Raw genomic sequence first — 25153 nt, 5'->3', positions numbered from 1 at the left:
ACTAGGCCATCGCCGCGTCCTTCCCCTCCACGCCCGTGGGCAGCCTCAGAACCAGTCTTAGCATCGTTGATGGTTCCGACGGAAAAGCGTGCCATCTGCAGGGCCTGCCCCACCTACTGAACGTTACTTCTTGCATCGGCCTTCCTGGGTCTTCGCTGCTGGGTCCTCTCTCTGGTCTCTGCGACACGTCTGGCCCTCGGAGGTGACGGTGTTTCAGGGCTGGAGGCCTTGAGCCCCATGGGACAGAGCCAAGGCAGGCAGAGCAGGGTGGGGGGTGGCACCAGGCTCCCCAGAGCCGGAGATCCACAGGGCAGAGCCAGAGATGGGGACCAGGCATTTGCCAGGCGGTCTGAGGCGTCCTTCACCTGCGTTCTGAACATCTGCGCCCAGGACGCACGTCTAGGTTCACTGGGGATTCAGGATCCGACGGGCGCGGCTCACGGCTGCGGAAGGCAGAGCAGGGACTCAAGGCCTGTGCCCCACGCACTGCGTTCCTCCCTCCCCGATTTCCACTCGGAGCCCTGGGCTCAGACGTGAGGAAGGCAGGCCGGGGATCCGTGTAGGAGAACGCGGGGTCTGCTAAGACGTAGGCTGGCTGCTTCCAGCTTCCGGGAGAGTTTGGGGGACACAGCCGTGCACGAAACCCAAAGGGTTGCCGTATTAAATGAGCAAAGTTTCACTTTTAAATCCTTCATAATGTTCAGCGCGCAGAGGGATCTTCGGTTTTCTGAAATGGTGAGACCATCCGTGCGGACCAGGGGCGGGAACGCCCGGCCCGCAGGCTCTGTAAAACCCTGGGAGCCATGTGCTCCGGCCCTGCCAAGGCATCAGGGGTGCCTTAATGAAATGCGTGGCCAAACAGAACAGGCTGATGTCTAAGTGGGTGATTTTGTGTGGCCTGAGGACGATGTCACAAATATCCAAGTGGCCCTTGGCAGAAAAAAGGTCCCGCCCCCCGCCCCGCCCCGCCCACCCCCGTGGTTTAGACAATCCCACTTTTGACGTAATTGTCCAGCGTGGAGGAGGCCTCTGGTTCCGGCCTGTCCGTGGCCTTGTCGTCCGTGACGGCCGAGTCTGTCTTCTCTGCTGGTGGGTAGGCCTTGTTCATTTTGGCAAATGCCTGGCTGATTTCGGCGTGGGTTCGGTTTTTGGTCTCAGGGAGGACAAAGTATAAGTAGAGAGCACCCGCGGAGCAGATGGCGGCAAAGACCAGGAAGCAGTAGGTGCCCAGGCTTTTCTGTGGAAAGGTGGAGACAAAGCGTCAGCTAGACAAACACCACACTGGCCACGAAACCACCTCTGAGCAGACTGTTCTTTGTTAAAAAAAAAAAATTAAAAAAAAATTAAAAATAAATAAATAAATAAATTAAAAAAAAAAATATATATATATATATATATATATATATATATATATATAGAGAGAGAGAGAGAGAGAGAAACATCAATGATGACAGAGAACCGTTGATCGGCTGCCTCCTGCATGCCCCACACTGGGCATCAAACCTGCAATGCGGGCATGTGCCCTGGACCAGAGTCGAATCCTGGACCGTTCAGTCCGCAGGCTGATGCTTTATTCACTGAGCCAAACCAGCGAGGGCCAGACTGTTCTTTATGGACCCCATTCATCAGCCAACACTCCCAGGTGCAGCTCCGCACGCAAATGTGCCTTATAATCGTGTACAGGAGACGTCTCCCGTGAGGCACGAGTAAATCAGCTTCAAACCCCAGGAAAGATGAGGAAGTGGCAGTCTTTATTTATTACTTTTTTTTTTTTTTTTGGAGAAAAGTGGGCATATAGCCCGACCGGTGTGGCTCAGTGGTTGAGCATTGACTTGTGAACAGGAGGTCTCATTTTGATTTCTGGTCAGAGCACATGCCCGGGTTGTGGGCTCGATCCCCAGTGTGAGGCGTGCAGGAGGCAGCCGATTAGTGATTCTCTCTCATCACTGATGTTTCTATCTCTCTGTCCCTCACCTTTTCTTGCTGAAACCAATAAAAAAAGAAAAAGAAAAATGGGCATATAAAACTTAATCATTGTGTAAGCCAATTACTATCTATGGTTATCCTTTTCAAAAAGTATGTTTTAAAAATTGGGATCGGCCCTAACCGGTTTGGCTCAGTGGATAGAGCGCGGCCTGTGGACTGAAGGGTCCCAGGTTCAATTCCGGTCAAGGGCATGTACCTTGGTTGCGGGCACATCCCCAGTTAAGGGATGTGCAGGAGGCAGCTGATCGATGTTTCTCTCTTATTGATGTTTCTAACTCTCTATCTCTCACTCTTCCTCTCTGTGAAAAAAATCAATAAAATATATTTTTTTAAAAATTGGAATCGAACTTGACCTCCTGTTCATAGGTCAGTGCTCAACCACTGAACCACACTGGCTGGGCTATCTAACATTATCTTAAGTTCATATTTACCATTAACCACATTCTTCCTTCCCTCCAATATACACGTGAGAAAAGTGTGATGTCAAAAGGCAGTGAAATTCCTCCATTCACAAGAAAAATAGGGAAGATTACTAGGCCCAGATTACATCACTTTTTCTAACATGCAAAGATATAACTGACTGACTGTGACTCTGATGCAGCCTTGGACAAAGAAGAGAGAAATGTGGGATGCAGTCCCCCTAGCTCAGTGGTCGGCAAACTGTGGCTCGCGAGCCACATGCGGCTCTTTGGCTCCTTGAGTTTTTAGCAAAGGCCAGCTTAGGAGTACCCTAATTACGTTAATAACAATGTACCTACCTACATAGTTTAAGTTTAAAAAATTTGGCTCTCAAAAGAAATTTCCATCGTTGTACTGTTGATATTTGGCCCTGTTGACTAAGGAGTTTGCCGACCACTGCTCTAGCTCACGCACCCTGCTTATGGCGGCGAACGCTCGGAAGAGAACGGCCCGCTGGCTGCACTAGACCAGCTGCACCAGGCACCTCGGCAGCTCCTGTGCCCGCAGAGCCTGGCGCGTGTAGTTGCTCAGCAAATGTTTGTCCAGTAAAAGACCCTCAGGGTTCCAGCTGTCGGGGCTGTGCCCCCCCCCCGATGTGCCTCTCTTCTAGGGGCCCCGAGACCCGTTAGCTGAGGATTCCCCGGGAAGGCTTGGTGACCACCTGGGAGAAGCGGGAAGGGGACCCACGCATTTTATGGGGGTTCCCTGTCCTACACTGAGACCTGCCCCATCCTCGGTTCCTCCTGGTCACAGCCCCTGTTTCTCAGAGCCCAGCAGCTTTCACGGATGCGCTACACTGACCCGGGCGGTTCCCGCAGAGGGGCTCTGGCTGGAATTCCTCCCTGCCTCTTCCAGACCCCCCACCCCCGTCCATGTTTCTTGCGTGGCTCCTGGAGCTCCAGCCCAGTGCCCTGCTGAAAGTGAGCCCGTGGGAATGATGGCGACCCCCCTCGCAACACGCTGCTACTCGGTGCGTGATTGTGTGGGAATCACACAGTGACAGACACAGCAAAAGCGATGAGCAGGATGCAGGTTTGAGGTTCTACCCAGCTTGCCTTGCATGCCCTCCACGACAGGAGGCTCACTCCCTCTGAAGCAGCCCTTAGCATGTAGGGGAGCGCCTGGAAGGTGAGGAGGGAGAAGGGGGAAAGGTTTGGGACAAGGCACACTTCTCCCTCCAGTGGCTAGACCGGCCTCTGCTCTGTGACTCGCCCCTCACTCGGAGGGCTGCCGAGTCAGAGGGTACCCCGTGGGCGAGAGGCCCCAGCCAGCCATACCTGGATGAAGGGGAAGACGAGGCCCACGACGAAGTTGGAGAGCCAGTTGACCGTGCCCGCCACGATGAAGGCCGCCGGCCGCTGGGACTGCTGGAAGAACTCGCCGGTCAGGACAAAGGGGATGCCGCCTGCAGGGAGAGCCCGGGTGGGGGGTGGGGAATTAGTCACCCCGAGGAGGAGGCCATGCCGCCAGCCTCCATCTCCTGTGGCAGGGCAGGCGGCGGGAGAGCCCTCAGCCTCTGGGCAGCGGCCTCAGAGTGGGTTGCAGCCCAGAGCTCCGAAAGGCACGAACACCATCTCTGACCTGGCTCCTCTGAACAAGAGGTCCCCCCCCCCCCCACACACCCTGCCCCCCACACTCCCCGGCGGTGGAGGACTGCGTGTGCCAATTTGATGAAGCAGCAACTGCCATTTACGGAATACGTTGTGTTGGGAATGCTTAGCATTTCATCTCTGGGCTATTGGCTACCATGCACCTGGGGCGGGGTGGGGGGTGGGGGGCGGGAAACTGCAGCCCAGAGAAGTGCCTCCACTTACCCAAGGTTACCCAGCTCCGAGGGGCGGAGCCAGGACGCAGGCCTTGACTTTGGTAGATGTTTGCTCAGGCAGCACAGGTGCTGGGAGGCCTTTCCCTGCAGCCTCGGTTAAAATGCGCCCCCTACTGTTCATCCTGTCCCTCTTCATCCCCTGCGTTGGTCCCCTCCTCCCCGTGGGACTTCCCTTGCCCTGGCTTTATATTTATATATTTCTGGCCGTGCCTGGCTCCCTGTCTGGGAGTGTAAGCTCCGTGGGGGCTGTTCTAGCAGCTTCTCCCAACATCTGGGTCACAGCTGGGCACAGAGTAGGAGCTCACTTACAGGTGCGAGAAACACGGAAATGAACGAAACGGGAAAATCCTCCCGAAGGAAAGAGGGCCAGGCTACGGGGTCCCGTCCCGGTCCTCCGCGGTGTGAGGGCCGAGGCTTCTCGGTCCATCCAGGGCCTTTACTTGTAAGCACCGTGATGGGCTGAATTGTGCGCCCCCCTCTCCCCCACCAAATCCACATGTTCAAGTCCCACCCTCAGCACCCCAAGTGTAACTGTATGTGGAGATGGGATCTTCAAAGGGGTGATTAAGGTAAAAGGAGGTCATACGATGGCCCTGATCCAGTCTGACTGGGATCCTTAGAAGAAGAGGCAACTAGGCCCGGCCGTGTGGCTCAGTGGTTGAGCATCGACCTATGAACCAGGAGGTCAGGGTTCAATTCCTGGTCAGGGCACATGCCTGGGTTGCGGGCTTGGCCCCCAGTGTGGGGCAGTCTCCCCAGAGTCTGCCCACAGACACCAGGGGCGCCTCCCAGAGAGCAAGGCAGGGGCCACACCCCCTGAACCCCTTCTCAGTCTCCCGGGGACACGGACGCAGAGCCACGGCAGGGCAGGGCTCTCAGTCTCATCCACGCTGGCCATTTTACAGATGGGGAAACTGAGGCTCAAGGAGAGGCGAGGACTTTCCCACGAGGGCAATGCCAGAGCTGGGGCTGGACAGGAGTCCTGGGTGCACACACCAGACTCCCCTCTTGCAGGCACTGCAAGGTGGTGGCTAGGGGCTGGGAGTCCCGCATCGCCATCCTGTCGGCTCCGGGCAAGTTCCCTCCATCCCCACCTTCTCTTGAGCTGCCACGAGCCCTGCCTGAGCTAAGTATAGCAACGTGGTCAGTGATCAATACAGCTTAGCCATGGCCATTGTCGTCATCATCATTGTATCTTCCACACGGAATTGAGACGTGTCGGTGGGTGGCCACAGACCGCACCTCGAGTATCATGAATTCATCCCAAACCCGTGTGTCTGCCTCACGCCCTCACAGCCGTGAGTTGTTGTTGTATGTTATCACTAACGTGTCTTGGGTAGCACATTGCCCACCATCTGTGGGATGGAAATGAAGGCCGTCACTGAACCTGAATGGCTGGGGACTCTCTCTCCCTCCTCCATCCCCAATCAGGCCTTGCCCCCTCCCTGAGCCCCTGACTTCCATGGTGGTGCGGCGAGCCCTGGGCCAGCTGGTGCAGAAGGGGGCGCCCTACCTGGGCCGCTGCAGAAGGACGCAATGATGGCCAGGATGCAGACGATGCTCAGGTAAGGGATCCAGGGGGCCCGGTCCTGCGAGGGGGCAGCAGCGGGCAGGTGAGGAGGCAGGTGCGTCGAGGACCTGGGTTCCCACCCCAGCCCCTCCTCAGCCATCTGTGTGACCTCAGACCTTACTAGCAAGGGAAGGGGGTTGTGGGGCTGGGGACCGGCACAGGGTCATGGTTCAAGGACGTCTTTGACCCGGTGAAGGTCACTTTACATCTATGAACCCCGTTTTAGCGTCCAGAAAATGGGGATAATGATAACCCCCAAGCCATTCCAGCGCCTATTTTACAGACACGAGGAGCAGAGAGGTTGAGCTGCTGAAAGTTTTGTGCGAGGAGGTGGGACAGCGGGGATTCACACCCAGGCGGGCGGGCCCCAGAGCCCCTGCTCGTACCACCAGCCAATGATGGGACAATTGTGCAAATGCTTTGTATGGCAGAGCCGGGCGGTTTAGGAAACATCAAGTGCAACCTCTTCCACTCCACGGAGGGGTAAACAGAGCTCAGAGAGGGGATGCAACTCACCCAACGTCACACAGCTCTTCAGGTCTCTGGTCTCCCAGGCCCAGGACCCACCCCTCAAACCCCCCCCAGCAGCTTCCTGGCTGAGATGCCCCTGGGGGAGCCATGTCTGCAGGCGGTGCCACCTTCCCAAGCCCAGGCCCCGGGCACCGAAGCCGAAAGCCAGCCCCACGCCGAGCTCCCGAGGGCGGGACAGGCACGTGCTCTCACCTGCAGCGTCAGCGTGACCGTGAGGATCCCGAAGAAGAGGGTCATCAGCCCGAAGCCGCCGATGAGCAGGGGTCTCCGCCCCAGGCGCTCGATGACCAAGCCCTAGGTCAGGGTCAAAGAGGCATGGTTACTACAAGCAACACAGGAAGGGGGTGCAGGGCTGGGAACGGGCACGGGGGGGGGGGGGGTCGTGGCTCAAGGACAGCTTTGACCTGAGACAGGCAGGTGACTCTCTCCACAGCCACACCCAGGGGGGGGGGGGTGGGGAGGTGGGGTGCGGGGCAATGACCTTGATGAGAAGGAAGAAGGAAAAAAGTCCCGTGTGTCCACCCGTTCACCTTTCCTCCCATCTCCCTCGTGAGGGCCGTGGGCTTATCTGCTGGGGAGCCTGGACGAGGGGCCGAAAGGATGTGGCTGCGGCAGCCCTCCCCTCCCCCCCACCGGAGAGCAGGCTGCATGGAGTCACGCTCTCTGTTCCTCTCTGCCCCGCGGTGCCGATTTCAGAGGCGAGGACCCCGGGGCGGGCATGGGGCTGCCTTTTTCCACACTCTGGGTGACACCAGCGACTGCAGCCCGGAAGCCGTGCCCCAGCCCAGCGTCCTGGGGCCGTGGGGTGGCACTGACCCCCACTCGCAGCCCCGGTGCCTGCCTTTCAGTTGGGCCAAGGCAGGCTGTTCACTGAGCGACTCAAACGCCAATGACCCCGAAGAAGGTGACTGTAGCCGAGTTTCAGAGACAGGCTGGGTTAGCGGGCACACCTTTCTCCAAGCGGCTTCCGACGAGGCTCACGTGATTAAGCACTTAGGTACTGAGGGTTTGCCCTGGGCCGGCGCCTGGCCTGGAGGAACGCGCAAAGACCAGGATGGCGGAGGTACAGTGTGACAACGGCTGTCCCCCTTTCTTTCAATCTATTGTGCGACACACACGTGCCCACACGTGCATACATCCGTGAACACACGCCGAACACTGGAGCGAGATGGCACGGCCCAGGCGGGAGCCAGCGCCCAGTATGCCAAACGGCTGACCTTGACCTTGACACGGTGGGGATGGGGGGGTCCCTGAGGAGCCTCAACACACCAGCCTGAGGGACTCTCCCGGCAAAAGTGGGTTATTGCCAAAGCCTGAGCTATGGAAACCTGGGAGGAAGAAGGGGAACGGCTCGGTGACTGCTGGTCAGCTCTGTCCTAGCAAAGACAGCAAAGGCGGAAATGCCCACTTCCCGTCCCCGTCACCGACTGGCGATGCCGCTCTAAATACGCAGGCCGGCCTTCATCGTTGCTTCCAGGGACTTCTGTCTGGGGAGAAGCTGAGGCCGGGGAAGGCTATGGCTATTTTCAAGTGAACAGAGTTTTAAAGTCTGTGAACAGAGGACAGGGCCTCGGAAATAACTGTCTCCTCGGGACAGCTCTCTGTAAACGGAAACTTAAAAATAATTCGTTGAAACGTAAACTTTGCTTGGCAGTTTCTGTGTCAAAGGAGAATATGTGTGAGAACCGTGTATCTTTTTGGGCCAAAGGTATGAGAAGTGGAAAAGTTACATTTAAAGGACTATCACTCCAGGGTGGTTCATGAACCCTAAAAATAATAAACGAAAACGGCCTGGAGACATTTTGTCCCAAGTGTAAACCCAGACGGGGATCGGGGCCAACTGGCCCGGAAGGCCAGGCTGCCGGAGCCCAGGCCCTCCCGTCCTCACTCCTGGGAACCGTCTTCCCTGGGGCGTCTGCAGCCCCCAGGGAAACACCCCCACCTGCTGCCCCTTCGAGAGGAAAGGGAACCTCTTAAGAGGCTCATGATCACCAAGTTGCACCGCTCTTAATTTGGGGCACGTGGGGAAAGCCAGCTGTTAAAGAAAGCTCTTGCCCTACCCCGTGGTCGGCAAACTGCGGCTCGCGAGCCACATGCGGCTCGTTGGCCCCTTGAGTGTGGCTCTTCCACAAAATACCACGGCCTGGGTGAGTCTATTTTGAAGAAGTGGCGTTAGAAGAAGTTAAGTTTAAAAAATTTGGCTCTCAAAAGAAATTTCAATCGTTGTCCTGTTGATATTTGGCTCTGTGGACTAATGAGTTTGCCGACCACTGTCCTAGCCGGTTTGCTCAGTGGATAGAGTGTCGGCCTGCGGACGAAAGGGCCCCTCGTTCAATCCTGGTCAAGGGCACGTACCTCGGTTGCAGGTTCCTCCCCGGCCTGGGCCCTGGTCAGGGCGCCTGCAGGAGGCAACCAATCGATGTGTCTCTCTCACATCAATGCTTTTCTCTGTCTTTCCCTCTCTCTTCCACTCTCTCTAACAATCAATGGAAAAATATCCTCGGATGAGGATTAAAAAGCAAAATAAGAAAAAGCTCTTGAGTGAAGTTGAGAAAGAGACACTGTGTGGACACATGATGGGGAGTCGGTGCCTGGCCATTGGTACATGGAGCCGAGAGCCTGGTGGGCAGAGGGATGGGTGGTGGGAGCAGCCGGCACGAAGGGGACACAGCCGGCTGCCTTCACCGGAGCCAGCCAGGGCAGGGCGGGGACACAGCCCAGCCACCCCACCTTCTGCTTGGCCGTCTCTTCCCCTCTCTCCTGTAACACGCGTTGGGGCCGGGAGCTCGAGGTGCCGCAGTGAACTCTAAAGGCTTTGACGCTGAAACCGCGGGATTGGTTGGGAAGCAGAGGGGTCTGTGGACAATGGAAACGGACAGGACGTTTTTCTTTCTTTGCTTCAACTCTACGGCGTAGTCCATTCCTGACAGCGACACGCACGTGCTGCGATGCGTGAACGGTGAGAGTGACGCATGGGAATTCTGTTTCCCTGGCCGGAGGAAGATCGGGGTCTCAGCTCCCAGGGATCGAGTCTCGAGCCTCATCCTCGCGGGCCGCCACCCCAGGTGGCTGGGGTGCTCGGGCTCCTGGGGCCAGGGGACACCTGTGGAAGTTCCCTCGTCGGAGAACTGACGCTGCACCAAGACAATCGATCTGGAACCCAGCTGTTTCTGCAGAGTGACAGTCCTTCCGGGCTGCCCACGCCGATAGCAGGGCCAGGAGCCAACATCAACGGCAAGTCAAACATGTCGCCCTGACCGGTTTGGCTCAGTGGATAGAGCGTCAGCCTGCAGACTGAAGGGTCCCAGGTTCGAGTCCGGTCAAGGGCATGTACCTTGGTTGCGGGCACATCCCCAGTAGGGGGTGTGCAGGAGGCAGCTGATGAATGTTTCTCTCTCATCGATGTTTCTAACTCTCTATCCCTCTCCCTTCCTCTCTGTAAAAAATCAATAAAATATATTTAAAAAAATGTCTTTCTCACCTGCCTCACAAGTTGTGGTCTATGTCTGTAAATGCGTATACCACCAGGGCAATGAAGTCATCCCTCCCGGGTCCGGGCCACATGGAGGCGCCCAAACCTCAGAACAAAGCCATGGTCATGGGCTGTGCACGTCTCAGGGAGAAGAAAGAGCAGAAAACGGGGAAGTCCTGTCTGAGGGGCAGTGACCTCACGGGCGGGGTGAAGTCGCAGCTCTAAGTTTGGAAACAAGGCCATAGAGCGCTGCAAGGGGCCAGGGACCCACTGACTACTGACTGCCAGGTGCACCGGGCCTTCGGGCGCCTGGAGCGCGTTTCCATGGCAATTCTGCCCGGCGGTGGAGTCGGTCCTGCGGCCGCTGGAACAGGGGGCGGCAGAGTGGCCTAAGGAAGCAGTTCTTCTCCTTCGGTCCTGGAGGCCAGAAGTCAGCACAGGCCGCAGGGGCAGAGCTCGGGGCTGTCGGGGGGCTGGGCTCCTTCCAGGAGCTCCAGGGGCGGGTCCGTTTCTTGCTTCCCGCAGCTTCTCCAGGCCTCCTGCCTGCCTGGGCTCCCGCCCCTCCGTCCATCTTCAAAGCCAGCAATCGCATCGAGGCAGCCTCTGCTCTTGTCTTCATGCTTTTCCTGACCCTCACTCTCCTCCTCTTCGAAGGAGCCTGCGATTCATTGGGCCCCCGGGGGTCCAGGAAACCTCCCCACCCGGAGGCTTAGCTTAGTCACAGCTGCAAAGCCTCTCCTTCCACATCCGGTGAGAGGCACAGCTTCCAGGAGTTTGGACATTTGGGGGGTTGGGAGCCTGCCCACCACACATGGGCACGGTTACACCCATTTAAAAAATGAGCAAATACACCCCGAGACGTCGGGCAGTGTTCCCGAGGCCCCTCAGCTGGAAGGAGGATGAGTCCGATTTGAATTCAGAGCTGCCAGGCCCTAATGCCCACGCGCTTCCTCCCCAGCACACTCTCCCACCTCAGGTTCCCAGACTCACGCTGAACTTGATCTCATGGTTGTCCAGGGGTTAGGGCAAATGCTACCATTTTAAGGACCATTTCCAATGGACGGCTCTGCATCTGCAGCTCTTTTAGAAGATACAGTGGGGAGAGGGCAGACGACTGCGGACATGCACACGGGGCCAGGGGACAGGCTGCACAATGCACTCACTTCCCTTCGCCAGGCCACTCCTGCGCCCTCAGCTCTCCCTCCCGGGCCCCTCCTCCAGGCAGCCCTCCTGGGATCCCTCACAGGAGAGTTCATCCCAGTGTGGCACGTGGTGCGTGTCTGTTCTGGGCCTGTCTCTCTCTAGATCGTGACAAGGTCCCTGGTGACGCCCTGGCATGAGCAGGGTGTGGGTGCACCACAGCTGCCTGTGGGCGGATGAATGCATGAATAGATACGTATTCCGCCAGGGCAATGATGCCGTCCCTCCCAGGTCTGGGCCACATGGAGGCGCCCAAACCTCAGAACACACATGGTCCAAACTGCAAGGCAGCAGCAGGCAGGCTGCAGGGCCCGGTGCCGATTTCAGGAATGTGAAGCCAGTCACCTCCTCCGGGGGCTCATACTTCTAAGAAACACTTCGTCAAATGCCGCCAGCTTTTGAAGATGACGATCTGCCAGCCAGAGCGTGGGGAGCGGAAGGAGGAGTTGGGGAGACGGAAGCATCACCGCCCGCCCCCGTCCTGTGCTTGCTCCTCTTTTGAATGGGGGTGAAAACTGGACTTTCAGGACTGGTGTGAGCCTTCGTGAGACCCCAGGGAGAGCACCGGGGTCTGGGGAGCAGCAGGGGCCCCAGATGTTAGCCCCCTCGCTCCCTCAGGTTCTGACCTACTGGGGCTGCGTGACCCTGGGTAAGTCACTTCTTTGAGACTAGGTTTCCTCAGCTATCCAGACGGTGAGAATCCCTGTGAAATCCTGCTCTCCGCCAGGGTGCTCATCGCAGCCTCATCAGAAAGGCAAGCGGGGGAACGTACCTGCTTAGAGCAGGCATCGCCACCGCTCACTGAGAGCCCATCACCTGCCTGGCTTGCATCGCTTGCATTGCATTACTTACACTTAATCCTCACTCACCGCCCCCCCCCCCCCCCACCTCCCCGGAGGCAGGGGCCATGTCCTCATTATAGAAGTGGGGAAATCGAGCCACAGAGCTGGGGAATGACTTGTGCGGGGTCACGCAGCTCAAAAGGGTCGGAGCTGGGTCAGAAGCCAGGCAGTGTGGCTCTGAGCGGGGACTGCCCCCCACGCCCCGCAGACAACGGTTAAGGAAACTGCCGATTGCCACGTTGTGACGAATGATGGCGCCTTCACACGAGTGCCAGTTCAGGGGCGATGGTTTGCCTCCCTTCCTGTGTGCACGTCACACTTCCATAACATGTACTAACAAGCAGTAATGAAGCGGGGAATCGTTCTGACATCAGCCTGTGGAACAAGCGCAGGATTGAGGTGGGAACACAGTAGGGCCGCTGTGGGGAGGGAATGAGACATGCATCTCTGGATAGATGGGGGTGGGTGGGGGTGCCCAACTGCCTTGGGTATCAGGATCGTAGGTGGTTTCTTCTTTGTTTCTTTCTATTTTCCCCCGAATTTTACGAATCTATCCTAATGACGCATGTTGATTTCTTGTTACAACAAAAGACCCGAAAACCCCCCAAACAAACCCCATCATTTTCTTTCCCGACTGCTTTTCTGCTGATCAATTTAAAAATTAACAATAACAGCTTGGGGGAGGGGGGTCTGGTCTGTAACTCGAGACAAGAATTTCATAAAACTCTTGTGAAATATTGAAGCATTTTCCCTCCAATAAAAAGACTGTGGATGGGAGGAGAGGGAGACAGACACCAGTCTCAACACTTTTATGGAATTTGCTTTCTAAAGCCGCTTGTTAAAACGCCCCGTTAAGATCAAGGAGCAGAAGTAAGTGTTCTGTTGAAAATGAGTCTCTGCTGGTTTGCACCCGCCTCAGCCTTGCCGCACAAATCAGAGAGCAAGAGTGGGAGAAATCAGCTGCCCCATCAAGGTCAGAGAACAGGTCACTCTAACCCTCTTCTCTCTCCTTTGGAAAGAAACCCCAGGGTGGATCGGGAGCCGAGAGGGCACCCCTACAAGGCAGAGGAGACGGGAATGGCTTGTCAAAGGGGAAGCTGTCCCCCAGGGAGTGAGCGCCTTATCCAGAATCACGCGGCCAAGAAGATGCTGAGCCAGCATTCGGATCTGGATCCCGTGCAGAGCGAGTGCAGACCCGGGCAGTTTCTGTGGGACCCTCCAGGTCCCCACTGCCCCCCCCCCCCACATGGGGACTCCCCAGGCCCCTCTGCCCCGCCCCACATGGGGACTCTCCAGGCCCCTCTGCCCCGCCCCACATGGGGACTCTCCAGGCCCCTCTGCCCCGCCCCACATGTCTGTTCTGCAGCCAGAGGCTGAGAAAGAGTGGCGAGCGCTTTCTCGGATTTTAGACCGTGGCCCATCGTGGAAGCCCCTCTGTGTTGCACGAACCGAAGGGAATGTCTTTCTCCTTCTCTCTGCCTTGCAAACACCTACATACCTGGGCTGGGAAGATGACAGTGCATGGTCTGAAACGTTTTTAAGGTCATGACCACAGACCTGAGTCTCCCGGGGCCTCTGGCGGGGACTCCCAGGGAGATACGCCCCTCCTCAGAGGGAGGTAGCGGCTGTCATCTGTGACGAGGTAAGAGCTCCAAGGAGGGAGCGATTTTTTAAAGGAGGAAAATGGTGAAGCAAAACAGACGAGGATGTTCTCTAGATGGTGAGACAGCAGTGATGGACGGCACGATCACTCCTCAGATTCACACACCCTCCGAGGGACCAAGGGCGCCGCCGCTATGGGGCCTGGTTCCCTGCGGCCCCGCTGACTCCCCTGCGAGTTCTCGGGGTAATCCTCCCTTTACTTACAGAGAAGATGGAAGCCAGGGTCTCGATGCCGCCAGTGCTCAGGGTGATGTAGGGGATATTTTCTGGAGCGACCCCTGCTTTCCCAAAGATGCTGTTGGTGTAGAACCAAATCTTCAGGCAGGGAAGGAAAAGAGGGAAGTCAGTCAGTGAGGGACGTCTACCTCCCAAACTAACACCGGGCACACGGTGGCCTCGGAGGTTCCCTGCCCCAGCCAGAGTCACAGGTACAGCTGCCTGGCGGACCCACTGCCTGCTTCTCCCCTCCCACAGGTCCCCCTCTTCATACCAACAGATCTCCCACATTACCCCTCTTCATACCAACAGATCTTCCACATTCCCCCTCTTCATACCAACAGATCTCCCTCATTCCCCCTCTTCATACCAACAGATCTCCCTCATTTCCCCTCTTCATACCAACAGATCTCCCACATTCCCCCTCTTCATACCAACAGATCTCCCTCATTTCCCCCTCTTCATACCAACAGATCTCCCACATTCCCCCTCTTCATACCAACAGATCTCCCTCATTCCCCCTCTTCATACCAACAGATCTCCCTCATTCCCCCTCTTCATACTAACAGATCTCCCACATTCCCCCTCTTCATACCAACAGATCTCCCTCATTCCCCCTCTTCATACCAACAGATCTCCCTCATTTCCCCCTTTTCATACTAACAGATCTCCCTCATTCCCCCTCTTCATACCAACAGATCTCCCTCATTCCCCCTCTTCATACCAACAGATCTCCCACATTCCCCCTCTTCATACCAACAGATCTCCCTCATTCCCCCTCTTCATACCAACAGATCTCCACATTCCCCCTCTTTATACCAACAGATCTCCCTCATTCCCCCTCTTCATACCAACAGATCTCCCTCATTCCCCCTCTTCATACCAACAGATCTCCCACATTCCCCCTCTTCATACCAACAGATCTCCCTCATTCCCCCTCTTCATACCAACAGATCTCCCACATTCCCCCTCTTTATACCAACAGATCTCCCACATTCCCCCTCTTTATACCAACAGATCTCCCACATTCCCCCTCTTCATACCAACAGATCTCCCACATTCCCCCTCTTTATACCAACAGATCTCCCTCATTCCCCCTCTTCATACCAACAGATCTCCCTCATTTCCCCCTCTTCATACCAACAGATCTCCCTCATTTCCCCCTCTTCATACCAACAGATCTCCCTCATTTCCCCCTTTTCATACTAACAGATCTCCCTCATCCCCCCTCTTCATACCAACAGATCTCCCTCATTCTCCCTCTTCATTCATACCAACAGATCTCCCACATTCCCCCTCTTCATTCATACCAACAGATCTCCCACATTCCCCCTCTTCATTCATACCAACAGATCTCCCTCATTTCCCCTTCTTCATACCAACAGATCTCCCTCATTTCCCCGTCTTCATACTAACAGACCTACCTCATTCCCCCCTCTTCAAACCAACAGATCTACCTCATTCCCCTTCTTCATACTAACAGACCTACCTCATTTCCCCCTCTTCATACCAACAGATCTCCCACATTCCCCCTCTTCATACCAACAGATCTCCCACATTCCCCCTCTTCATACCAACAGATCTCCCACATTCCCCCTCTTCATACCAACAGATCTCCCACATTCCTCCCTCTTTATACCAACAGATCTCCCACATTCCCCCTCTTCATACCAACCGATCTCCCTCATATCCCCGTCTTCATACTAACAGATCTCCCACATTCCCCCTCTTCATACCAACAGATCTCCCTCATTTCCCCGTCTTCATACTAACAGACCTACCTCATTTCCCCCTCTTCATACCAACAGATCTCCCTCATTTCCCCTCTTCATACCAACAGATCTCCCACATTCCCCCTCTTCATACCAACAGATCTCCCTCATTCCCCCTCTTCATACCAACAGATCTCCCACATTCCCCCTCTTCATACCAACAGATCTCCCACATTCCCCCTCTTTATACCAACAGATCTCCCACATTCCCCCTCTTCATACCAACCGATCTCCCACATTCCCCCTCTTCATACCAACAGATCTCCCACATTCCCCCTCTTCATACCAACAAATCTCCCTCATTTCCCCTTCTTCATACTAACAGACCTACCTCATTTCCCCCTCTTCATACCAACAGATCTCCCTCATTCCCCCTCTTCATACCAACAGATCTCCCACATTCCCCCTCTTCATACCAACAGATCTCCCTCATTTCCCCTCTTCATACCAACAGATCTCCCACATTCCCCCTCTTCATACCAACAGATCTCCCACATTCCCCCTCTTCATACCAACAGATCTCCCTCATTTCCCCTTCTTCATACCAACAGACCTCCCGTATTTCCCCCTCTTCATACCAACAGATCTCCCTCATTCCCCCTCTTCATTCATACCAACAGATCTCCCACATTTCCCCTTCTTCATACTAACAGACTAGGAGTGACAGGGGCTTGGCCAAGTGTGACAATGGGCTGTCAAAGAAGTGTTAGTGGCGCTTCAAGGAAGTCTGGGTATTTATCCCAAAGTGTTGAAACAGGACCTCAAAGCGATATTGGCACTCCTGTGTTCAACAAAACATTATTCCCAATAGCCAAGATGTGGGAATAACCTAAAGAAAACACCTGTTAGGATGGTTGTTATTTTTTAAAGAAGGAATAACAAATGTTCGTGAGGATGCAGAGAAATGGAAACCCTTGCATAGTGTTGGTAGGAATGTAAATTGGTGTAACTACCATGGAAAACAGTATGAAAGGTTCTCAACAGATTAAAACTAGAACTACCATCTGATCCAGCAATCCCACGTTTGGGTATTTATCCCAAGGGTTGAAAGCAGGATCTCAAAGAGATATTGGCACGCCTGTGTTCAACAAAACATCATTCCCAATAGCCAAGATGTGGGAATAACCTAACGGTTTATCGATGGATGAATGGATAAGGAAATGCAGCCAATACACACAATGGAACATTAATCAGCCTTGAAAAAGAAGGGAATCCTGCAGCATGTGACATCATCCCTAAGTGGAATGAAGCCTGGAGGATGTTCCTCTAAGTGGAATAAAGCCAGTCACAGAAGGACAGGTACTGCCTGAGTCCACATATATGAAACTAGTGTCCCGGTGCACGAAATTCATGCACATTAAAAGGGGATTAATTAGAGGAAATATTTTAATATTGCTATTTGCCCTTTCTCTATAATAGAAGTGTCCGAGATGAAAGAAAATTAGTAAAATGTATATAAAAATCTCCCTCCTGTCAGAGTCTGGGGCGCACCACGGTACCCAGAGTCAAGTCCCCACCCATCTGCGCGCACCTTGAAATTGCGCGAGACCCAGACCCGGCTGGCCCCACCCCTTTCAAGCCCTGCAGGGTGGGGGGCACAGCCTCAGGTCCCCCATCAAGCCCCACCAGGTGGGGGATGCGGCCTCAGGTCCCCGGGCCCTGTTGCAAGGGCAGGAGGGTGCGAGGGAGTGATGACCATTTGCGTATTAGCTCTTTATTATAGAGGATATCTGAAATAGTCAAACTCACAGAAGTGGAGAGTAGAACAGTGGTTGCTGGGGGTTGGAGCAGGGGAATCGGGGAGCTCTGTTCAGTGTAAAGTCTCAGTTCTGGAAGGTGACTAAATCCTAACAATCACTGCACATTGAGCCTGCAGTTGATATTGCACAGTGAACTCAAAACATTTCTAAGCGGGCGGATCTCATGTGGAAGGTTCTGACATCAATAAAACATCCATGAGAGGCGATCAGTGCGAGGGGCGCACATTCCGAAGCGGGGGTCTTGCCGCTGCTGACTTGGGGAGACACAAAATGCTTTCCCTCCTATGCTCATGCCGCGGGGCCTACAGATGCGCCCTGGTGGGGTTTATACAGTTAACAGGGCATGCAAATCAGAAAACTACACCCGCACGGAGGCGAGAATGCTGCTCAGAAATATCCTGATTCTCCATCTGAATGCCTCATTCAATACAGATCCTGTCTGTGGCTTCTTCAAGTCCAACTCTGAGCATTAAGAAACGGATGCATTTTCCCTCTCTGCTGTCTCAGGCGGGGAGGGGAGGCTCTGAGACCCTGGGGCATGACCTTAACCTTGTGAAGAGGAGGCAACAGTAGGACTGGTCCAAGGTCATACTGGTGACCTAGCCCCTCCCTATTCTGCTGACTTTAACCAAGAAACAGGTAAAACCACCCTGGCTGTAACTTTCTACGCTGCCACTCTCCCCTCTCTGGATGGGAACCACTGTCATTTCATATCACCTGCCCTAAACACCCCCAAACCCTCCCTGCCAGCTCTGAGGGGCGGGGGGCAGGCTCATGCCCATTCTGTGCAAACAAGAGGGGCTGTTTACCTGGGTGCCTTGGAAGGTCACCTCTGGGCCCGGCCACAGCTCTCCTGAGCACATATGCGACCCCAGAGGGCACTGGGTGCTTCTGTGCAAAATCTCCTCTACATACCCATGCCACGTGGCCGGCCTGCTGACTTGCACACCTGCATGAATGGGGAGCTCACCACTCCTGGCGGCAACCCACTGTTCTCCAGAAGCAACAATGATGATGATGATCGCATGTCAGCCTCCCTGTTCTCAAATTCCCAGATTCTAATTCTGGAGCAGGCAAGGGGTGGCTGAGCTCATCGGAGGGCTTGGGGGGTGGCTCCATGGGGGGACCTCCTCCTCCCACCTCCCCACCTATGTCAGCTCAGGCCCCAGGAAATGTACCCTTTAAAGCCTTGAGATTTTCTCAGGCCAAAGTCGCCCACTGAAGCCAGCCCAGCTACAAGTACTTTATTTAAATCATCTCCATGTTTCTTCCTTATGACTTCCTAATTCCCATTTTATGAAGAAGCTAGAGGCCCGATACACGAAGATTCATGCAAGAATGGGCCTTCCTTCCCTTGGCTGCTGGCAGTGCCTTCGCTCTGGCTGAAGCCGCCTTTCCACTCCGGCCTGGAGCCGCCTTCCCACCTTCCCACACTGCCCAGAGGCCCGGAGTGGCTGGGATGGTGTGGAACGCCCCGCACCCAGCCACTTGGTGCCTGTGTATGCAAATTAACCCACCAGCTTTATTGGGTTAATTTGCATACACACTCCTGATTGGCTGGTGGGCGTTGTGAAGGTATGGTCAATTAGCATGTTACTCTTTTATTAAGTACATAAGACTTTTAAGGATTTCCAGGGATAAGTAATTACAGGGCTGGGCAGCATGTATTAAGGGATAAATCCACTAGCTGCTGCACTGAACACTTCGCACGGATTCTTTCTTTCAGTGTTATGTCATCCCATTTTACAGATGAGGAAACTGAGGATCAGATGATGTGGTTGCCCAATGGTGCAGAGCTGGGACTGGAACCTGGGCACCCAGGGCCTGAGCCTGACCCACCCACCCCTCACCTCCCTCCAGTCCCTTCGACTGTGTGGGACGCTCACCGCGTTGAGGCCGCAGAGCTGGTAGCAGGCCATGGTGACCACCACGGTGATGACCTGCCAGCGGACGAAGGGGGTCCTGAGCAGCTCCAGCGTGGACACCAGGAGGATGTTCCTCTGCACGCGGCCCTCAGCCAGGGCCTCCTCCACCTCTCGGGACACGTCCTCCTTGCCCAGGAACGTCTGGAAGGCTGTGCACGGGGACAGGCAGGGACGGTCAGCCGAGAGCAGCTGTTTGTGTCTGATGCTGGGCCCCGCAGGGACGGTCCCGCCACTCAGACACACACGTTGTCAGGGACAGAGCTGGCAGGGGCCTCTGAGGCCATGGCATTTAAAAATAGGAAAGCAAAGCCCCTGAGCACGCGGTGACTTGCCCAGGGTCACCGGGCGGCCAGGAGAAGAGGCGGGAGAGAACCAGGACTTCCTGAGTGCCCCAGAGCAACGCCGAGTGTGCCCGGGTTCAAGTCCCGTCTCTACATGGGGCAGACGAACAGCTTGCTGTCATCCTTGCCTCCTGGGGCTGCAGAGTGACTGTGCTTTATTTAACACACTAACTCACACACAGGGAGTGCTCCCCACACACAGTGCTGAGAACCTCGTTTGCCTCTGCGCTCGTCCTCACTGGACGCATCAGGATGCCTGGCAGCCAGCTCCACGACCGGCAGGAGGACCTCTGGGCCTCTTCCCCATGCCCCCTGAAATGCAGACACCTGGCGGGGGGGGGGGCAGTCTCAGAGCTCATCTTCCCAGGATTCAGACAAACCCATGCAACCTAGGCCTTTGCCATGCCGAACGTGGCAAATTTCCGGCCTCGGCGAGCCTGTCATTTTTCGCCCAGACCTGACTGCGCAGGCCTGCAGGTGGGTGCATAAAGGTGGGCTGACTGGTCGGAACCCTGCTGCCATCATAACCAGATGGTGGGAGCGACTTAAAGGCAGATGCAGATGGTCAGCCATGAGATGCATCCTCCTGCAGGCGAAGGGGCTGCCATGGCTGGGGGGCTGCAGGGGGCGGGGGTCAGCCTGTGACCGACACCGTGGGCGGCAGCCTCAACCACGCTGCTCCGAGCTGTGGACAGGGGAAAGTGCTCTCCTTAAGGAGCAAAGGAGAAAAAGGCCGTGAGACTTGCCCCAGATTCTCCAAGAAGGCGGCCAACGAGGGTGTGGGTGTCGCTCTCGGAAGTGACCTGGAACTGCCTCAGAAAGTCGCTTCCATAGCTGTGACCTGGCCCTTTTTGGTGTTTACCGTGGGCAAGTGCGAGGAGTGGCTGATGAGTGACATCCTTCCTTTAACATAATTCACTTAATGTAACTGTGTGCTGCCGGGAACAAAGCTCCTGGCTCCATTGGATTTTGAGTCCCGATGGTGGTTGTCTTGGCAGGGCCAGACCAAATGCCTTCCCCTCCCTGCCTTACCACATCCCCTATCTGGTACTTCACTTCTGTTCAACCCAATGAACCCCCTCCCCCACAGTGGACGTGTGGGCTCTTTCCCCATTTTCAGGTGCTGGAAGCTTCCCATCAACTGACAAGTGTGGCACGAATAAATCAGACCCGGCTGGGACTGAGTCGCCGGCCACCCTGAACTGGGGGTGGCGGGGGTGTAAAGGGGTGGGGGTTGGGGGAGGGGGAGCCTGGAAGGGGCCTTGGACTCCGATGGATGGATTGTACTGATGGCCCCCACCATGGCCTCCTGACATCTATGTCCTTCACTCTGTAACTATGTAGCCCCTCCCACTCTGGCTCTGGGCTTGACCATGTGGCTTATTTTGGCCAATGGGATTTGAGCTGATTTGAAGCTTGAGAAACTGCTGGTTTTTCACTTCCTCTCTGGGACCTGTGCTCTCCAGGGGAAGGGGCCCAGCTAGCCTGCTGGGGGGGTGAGGCACCGGGAACAGAGGTGACGCCCCCCGAGACCAGCCAGCTGACCACCAGGCATGAGAGAGAGCTGCCCCCAGACCAGAAGGGTTCTAAGGGCAGGCCCTGTGCAGATGAACAGGACGTCACAGCTGGCCCAATGCCCGCTAATGCCTTAAGCCAGGGAGTTTCTAGGTGGTGTGCTACACGGCATTATTGCGGCAATAGCTGACGCCACAGGGCCCCTTCCACCCAAAGCATCAACAGACCGGCCGAGCACCGAACACGAGTGCTTTGTTTCTGTTCAGAGCTCCCACGGCAACACTGTCAGGGTTCAGATCCCAGCGCTGCTGTGTGCTCGCCCAGATGCGGGGTCAGGGGGCCCATCCTCACTGCTCTGTCTTACAGTGGGAATGATCATGTGACCTCCTCCCCATGGCTGCTGGGAGGGACTGCCCATCTAAGAGAGGTGCAGGGCTTAGCACGGACCGGACCGCTCTCAATGCAGGTGGGCTGCTCAGGGTGTGCTGTGTCCCTGGAGGGCTGGAAGGCTATCTCCCGATAGGTCTCCCCCTCCCTCCTCCCAAAGGATGCCTGGCACAGTAAATACCCATTGTTTTCTGGGTGCCTGGGGTGAAATTAGCCCTTTTATTAGCACAGATGCACATTCTAATACTCCCTTTCAACCTAAGCCCAACACCTTTGTTCTTTTTATAGAGCGCACATCTAATATTAACCTTTTTTTTTTTTTTAATAATTAGCCTTCTCGCTCACTCCCTCCTGTGCTATGAAGTAAATCTTTCAAGCCTTCTCCACTCTCTGGCATTTACTTACATGCACCGCCCATTCCAACTGCTCTTAATTGAAGCGTTTCTAAGAGTTCTTTCCCGGTACAGCCAGAGGGTCAAGGGGCACCCTCCCCCACCAGGAGGAATCGCCCTCTTCCAACAGTTAGCCCTGCTGCTTTGGGGACCCCTCCCCTCGTCCTTCTCAGCCACATTCTTTCCACTGCAGACCCTCCACCTTCTGACCAGCAGCCGCCTTCCCTGGAGCCTGCCGCCCCCACGGGCCCCACAGGAAGTCCCCAGGCGCTGCCCACTGAGGTTCCTCTGGGCGTGTGTGGGAGGAAAGGGACCCTCAGGTTCCAGTTCTTCTGTCAATTGCTGGGTCCCCTGTGGGCTTCTGGGAGAAAGAGACCTCAAGCCGCCCGCCGTACCCCCCCCACCCCCCCCACCCCCACAAGCTCCACCACGTTTGTGCATAGAGGTTGGAGGAAGACCTGTTGTTCCCATCATGTTCAAAGGCCTCTGGAAACTCAAACCATAAACCCCAGCTGTGGGCAGGAAATGTCATCCCCGGGAGCCTCCATTTCTAGAAACATGAAGGTAATGGAATGTTCTCTGATTTCACATTATAGAAGTGTTGTAAACGGGAAAACACATCTGAGCCACAAACTGCGAGACAAATGTAGGCGATTATTAATATTTCATTATGCCATTTGTGAGTTCAGAAAAAATGTTGCTTGAATTTTAAAAAATGTTACACTAATTATATGAAGCAAGACTGTATGTCTCAACTTCTTTCTTGGGTGTGGACATTAGTGAAATTTAGATTAGAGGACAGGATCTGGATTAAAAAGTGGACAGAGTTCTCAGTAGCAATGACAGCAAATGATACCACAAACCATAGGTAGACAGATAGACAGATAGATGATAGATAGATGGATAGATAGATGGATGGATGAATGGATAGATAGATGGGTGATGTATAGTTGCATAGTAGATGGATAGATGGGTGGATGGGTGGATATATGGAAAGATGGGTAGATGGGTGGATGGATAGATGGATAGATGGAGAGATGGGTGGATGGTTGGATAGATGGATAGATAGATGGATGGATGGATGTATAGATGGATGATGTATAGATGCATAGATAGATGGATAGATGGATGGATGGAGAGATGGGTAGATGGATGGATGGATGTATAGATGGGTGATGTATTGTTGCATAGATAGGTAGATGGGTGGATGGATGGATATATGGAGAGATGGGTGGATGGATGGATGGAGAGATGGATGATGTATAGATGCATAGACAGATGGATAGATGGGTGGATGGATGGAGAGATGGAGGATAGATGGATGGATGGATGGATAGATGGATGATGTATAGATGCATAGATAGATGGATAGATGGGTGGATGGATGGAGGATGGAGAGATGGATGGATTGATGGATAGATAGAGAGATGGGTAGATGGGTGGGTGGGTGGGTGGATGGATGGAGAGATGGAGAGATGGGTAGATGGATGGATGGATGTATAGATGGATGATGTATAGATGCCTAGATAGATGGGTAGATGGGTGGATGGATAGAGAGATGGGTAGATGAGTGGATAGATGGATGATGTATAGATGCATAGATGGATAGATGGATGGGTGGATGGATGGATGGAGAGATGGGTAGATGGGTGGATAGATGTATAGATGGATGATATATAGATGCATAGATAGATGGATAGATGGGTGGATGGATGGAGAGATGGGTAGGTGGGTGTGTGGGTGTGTGGATGGATAGATAGATGAGTGTTGCTCAAGGTCAGACGTCAGAGCCAGGAATTGCAGGCGGTGCTGGTTCTTCCCGCCCCTCATGCTTACCCATGCCATTGTCAATTGTGTCTCGTTTTATAAAACTGAACAAACGCATGCTGGTGCTCATGCGTGTGGTCTCTCTCAAAGCAGAATGGCTTTGCCTTTGGTGGCTCTGCAGAAATGCCCGATTCCAAAGGCTGAGCTTGCCTTGGGCGCACAAGTCACCACTCAGGGGCTGAGGAGAGCCACCTAAGAGGACGCCACGCCCACGTGCTTCTCTCCTGCAAGGGGATCCCGACTCCCTCGTGGGGGCTCCAGCCCGGGTGCTGTGCTGCTGGTGCTCACCCTGTGCCTGCCATTCCCTTCCTTTGGAGTGAATGTTAACATGGAGAAGTGGGCAGCAAAGAAGAAAAGGCACAGAGGATGCCAGCAGAGACCCGAACCACTAAGAAATCTGTGTTCTGCCCTGACCGGTTTGGCTCAGTGGATAGAGCGTCGGCCTGCAGACTGAAGGATCCCAGGTTCGATTCCGGTCAAGGGCATGTACCTTGGTTGCGGGCACATATCCTGGTGGGGGGTGTGTAGGAGGCAGCTGATCGATATTTCTCTCTCATCGATGTTTCTAACTCTCTATCCTTCTCCCTTCCTCTCTGTAAAAAATCAATGAAATATATTAAAAAAAATTAATAAATCTGTGTTCCGTCATCTCTGCAGCTGGGACACCCCATGGAGACACCGTGGCACAGAAGTGAGCAGACCTGGGTCCTGTCCTGCTCTGTCTTGGCTTTTCCAGGCCCCCAGGGTGGCCCGCGCCCCCTCCCTGGGCCGCCAGAGCCGGCTGTGGGGCAGATGAAATGGCTTAGGATACCCCAGGGCACCCAGCACCATGCCTGCAGAGAGGGGTGGCCCAGGTTTCCGCATGCCCTGCGCCCTGACCCTGTGAGACACCGGAGCCACGTGGGAAAGGCCGCGGGCCGTACCTTTCTCGGCCGCCGCCTGGTCGTGCTTCTCAAACAGCAGGTAGCGCGGGCTCTCGGGGAGGAAGGGCAGGCTCACCAGCTGGACCGCGGCGGGGATGAGGATCACTCCAAACAGGTACGGCCAGGTGCTCTCCTGGAGGGAGAAGCGGGCCAATGAATGGGCGTGGCAGAGGGAGGCGTCTACAGCTTTCCGACTCCACGGCCTCCACGTCAGTCAGCCCTGTGCCCTGGGAGGTGGGGGGAGAGGGAGCTGGCGTGACCCCGCAAAGGCACTGGCACAGGGAGGTGGTCTCAGCTGTGACTGCGCTGACAGGTTCAGGGAGGGGCTGCTCTCTCGTCACTGCCCCCTGGTGCTCTTTCTGAGCCACTGCAGTTTCCCCAGGGGCCGAGCTCTCTCCCCATCTTATTTTTACTTTGTTTGCACTGGCTCTTGGCTCTGCCTGGGATGGTGTCTCCCACCCGCTTCTCCAGAAAGGCTCCCCGGCCCTCCCTGCTGCATCTGGGCTGCTCCGGGCTCCCTGGACCCCAGGCTTCCTACATGGCCACCA

General features: G+C 55.1%; 1 protein-coding gene across 1 annotated transcript in view; it reads right to left on the bottom strand.

Moving 5' to 3' along the window:
* Positions 1-982: 982 nt before the first annotated feature.
* Positions 983-25153, bottom strand: part of SLC2A9 (solute carrier family 2 member 9) — a 46574-nt gene continuing 22403 nt past the window's right edge. Inside the window, exons 6-12 of the mRNA XM_028159639.2 lie at positions 24606-24738; positions 19182-19369; positions 13752-13862; positions 6564-6665; positions 5784-5859; positions 3723-3850; positions 983-1237 (exon numbers count right to left, since the gene is read on the bottom strand). Coding sequence (XP_028015440.2) covers positions 983-1237; positions 3723-3850; positions 5784-5859; positions 6564-6665; positions 13752-13862; positions 19182-19369; positions 24606-24738 — 993 coding nt within the window. The remainder of the gene's footprint in view (positions 1238-3722; positions 3851-5783; positions 5860-6563; positions 6666-13751; positions 13863-19181; positions 19370-24605; positions 24739-25153) is intronic.

This window comes from Eptesicus fuscus, chromosome 2 (genome assembly GCF_027574615.1).
Source record: "Eptesicus fuscus isolate TK198812 chromosome 2, DD_ASM_mEF_20220401, whole genome shotgun sequence".
Classification (NCBI taxonomy): domain Eukaryota; kingdom Metazoa; phylum Chordata; class Mammalia; order Chiroptera; family Vespertilionidae; genus Eptesicus; species Eptesicus fuscus.
The sequence above is the reverse complement of the archived record's forward strand: the minus strand, read 5'-3'. Positions and strand labels throughout refer to the sequence as shown.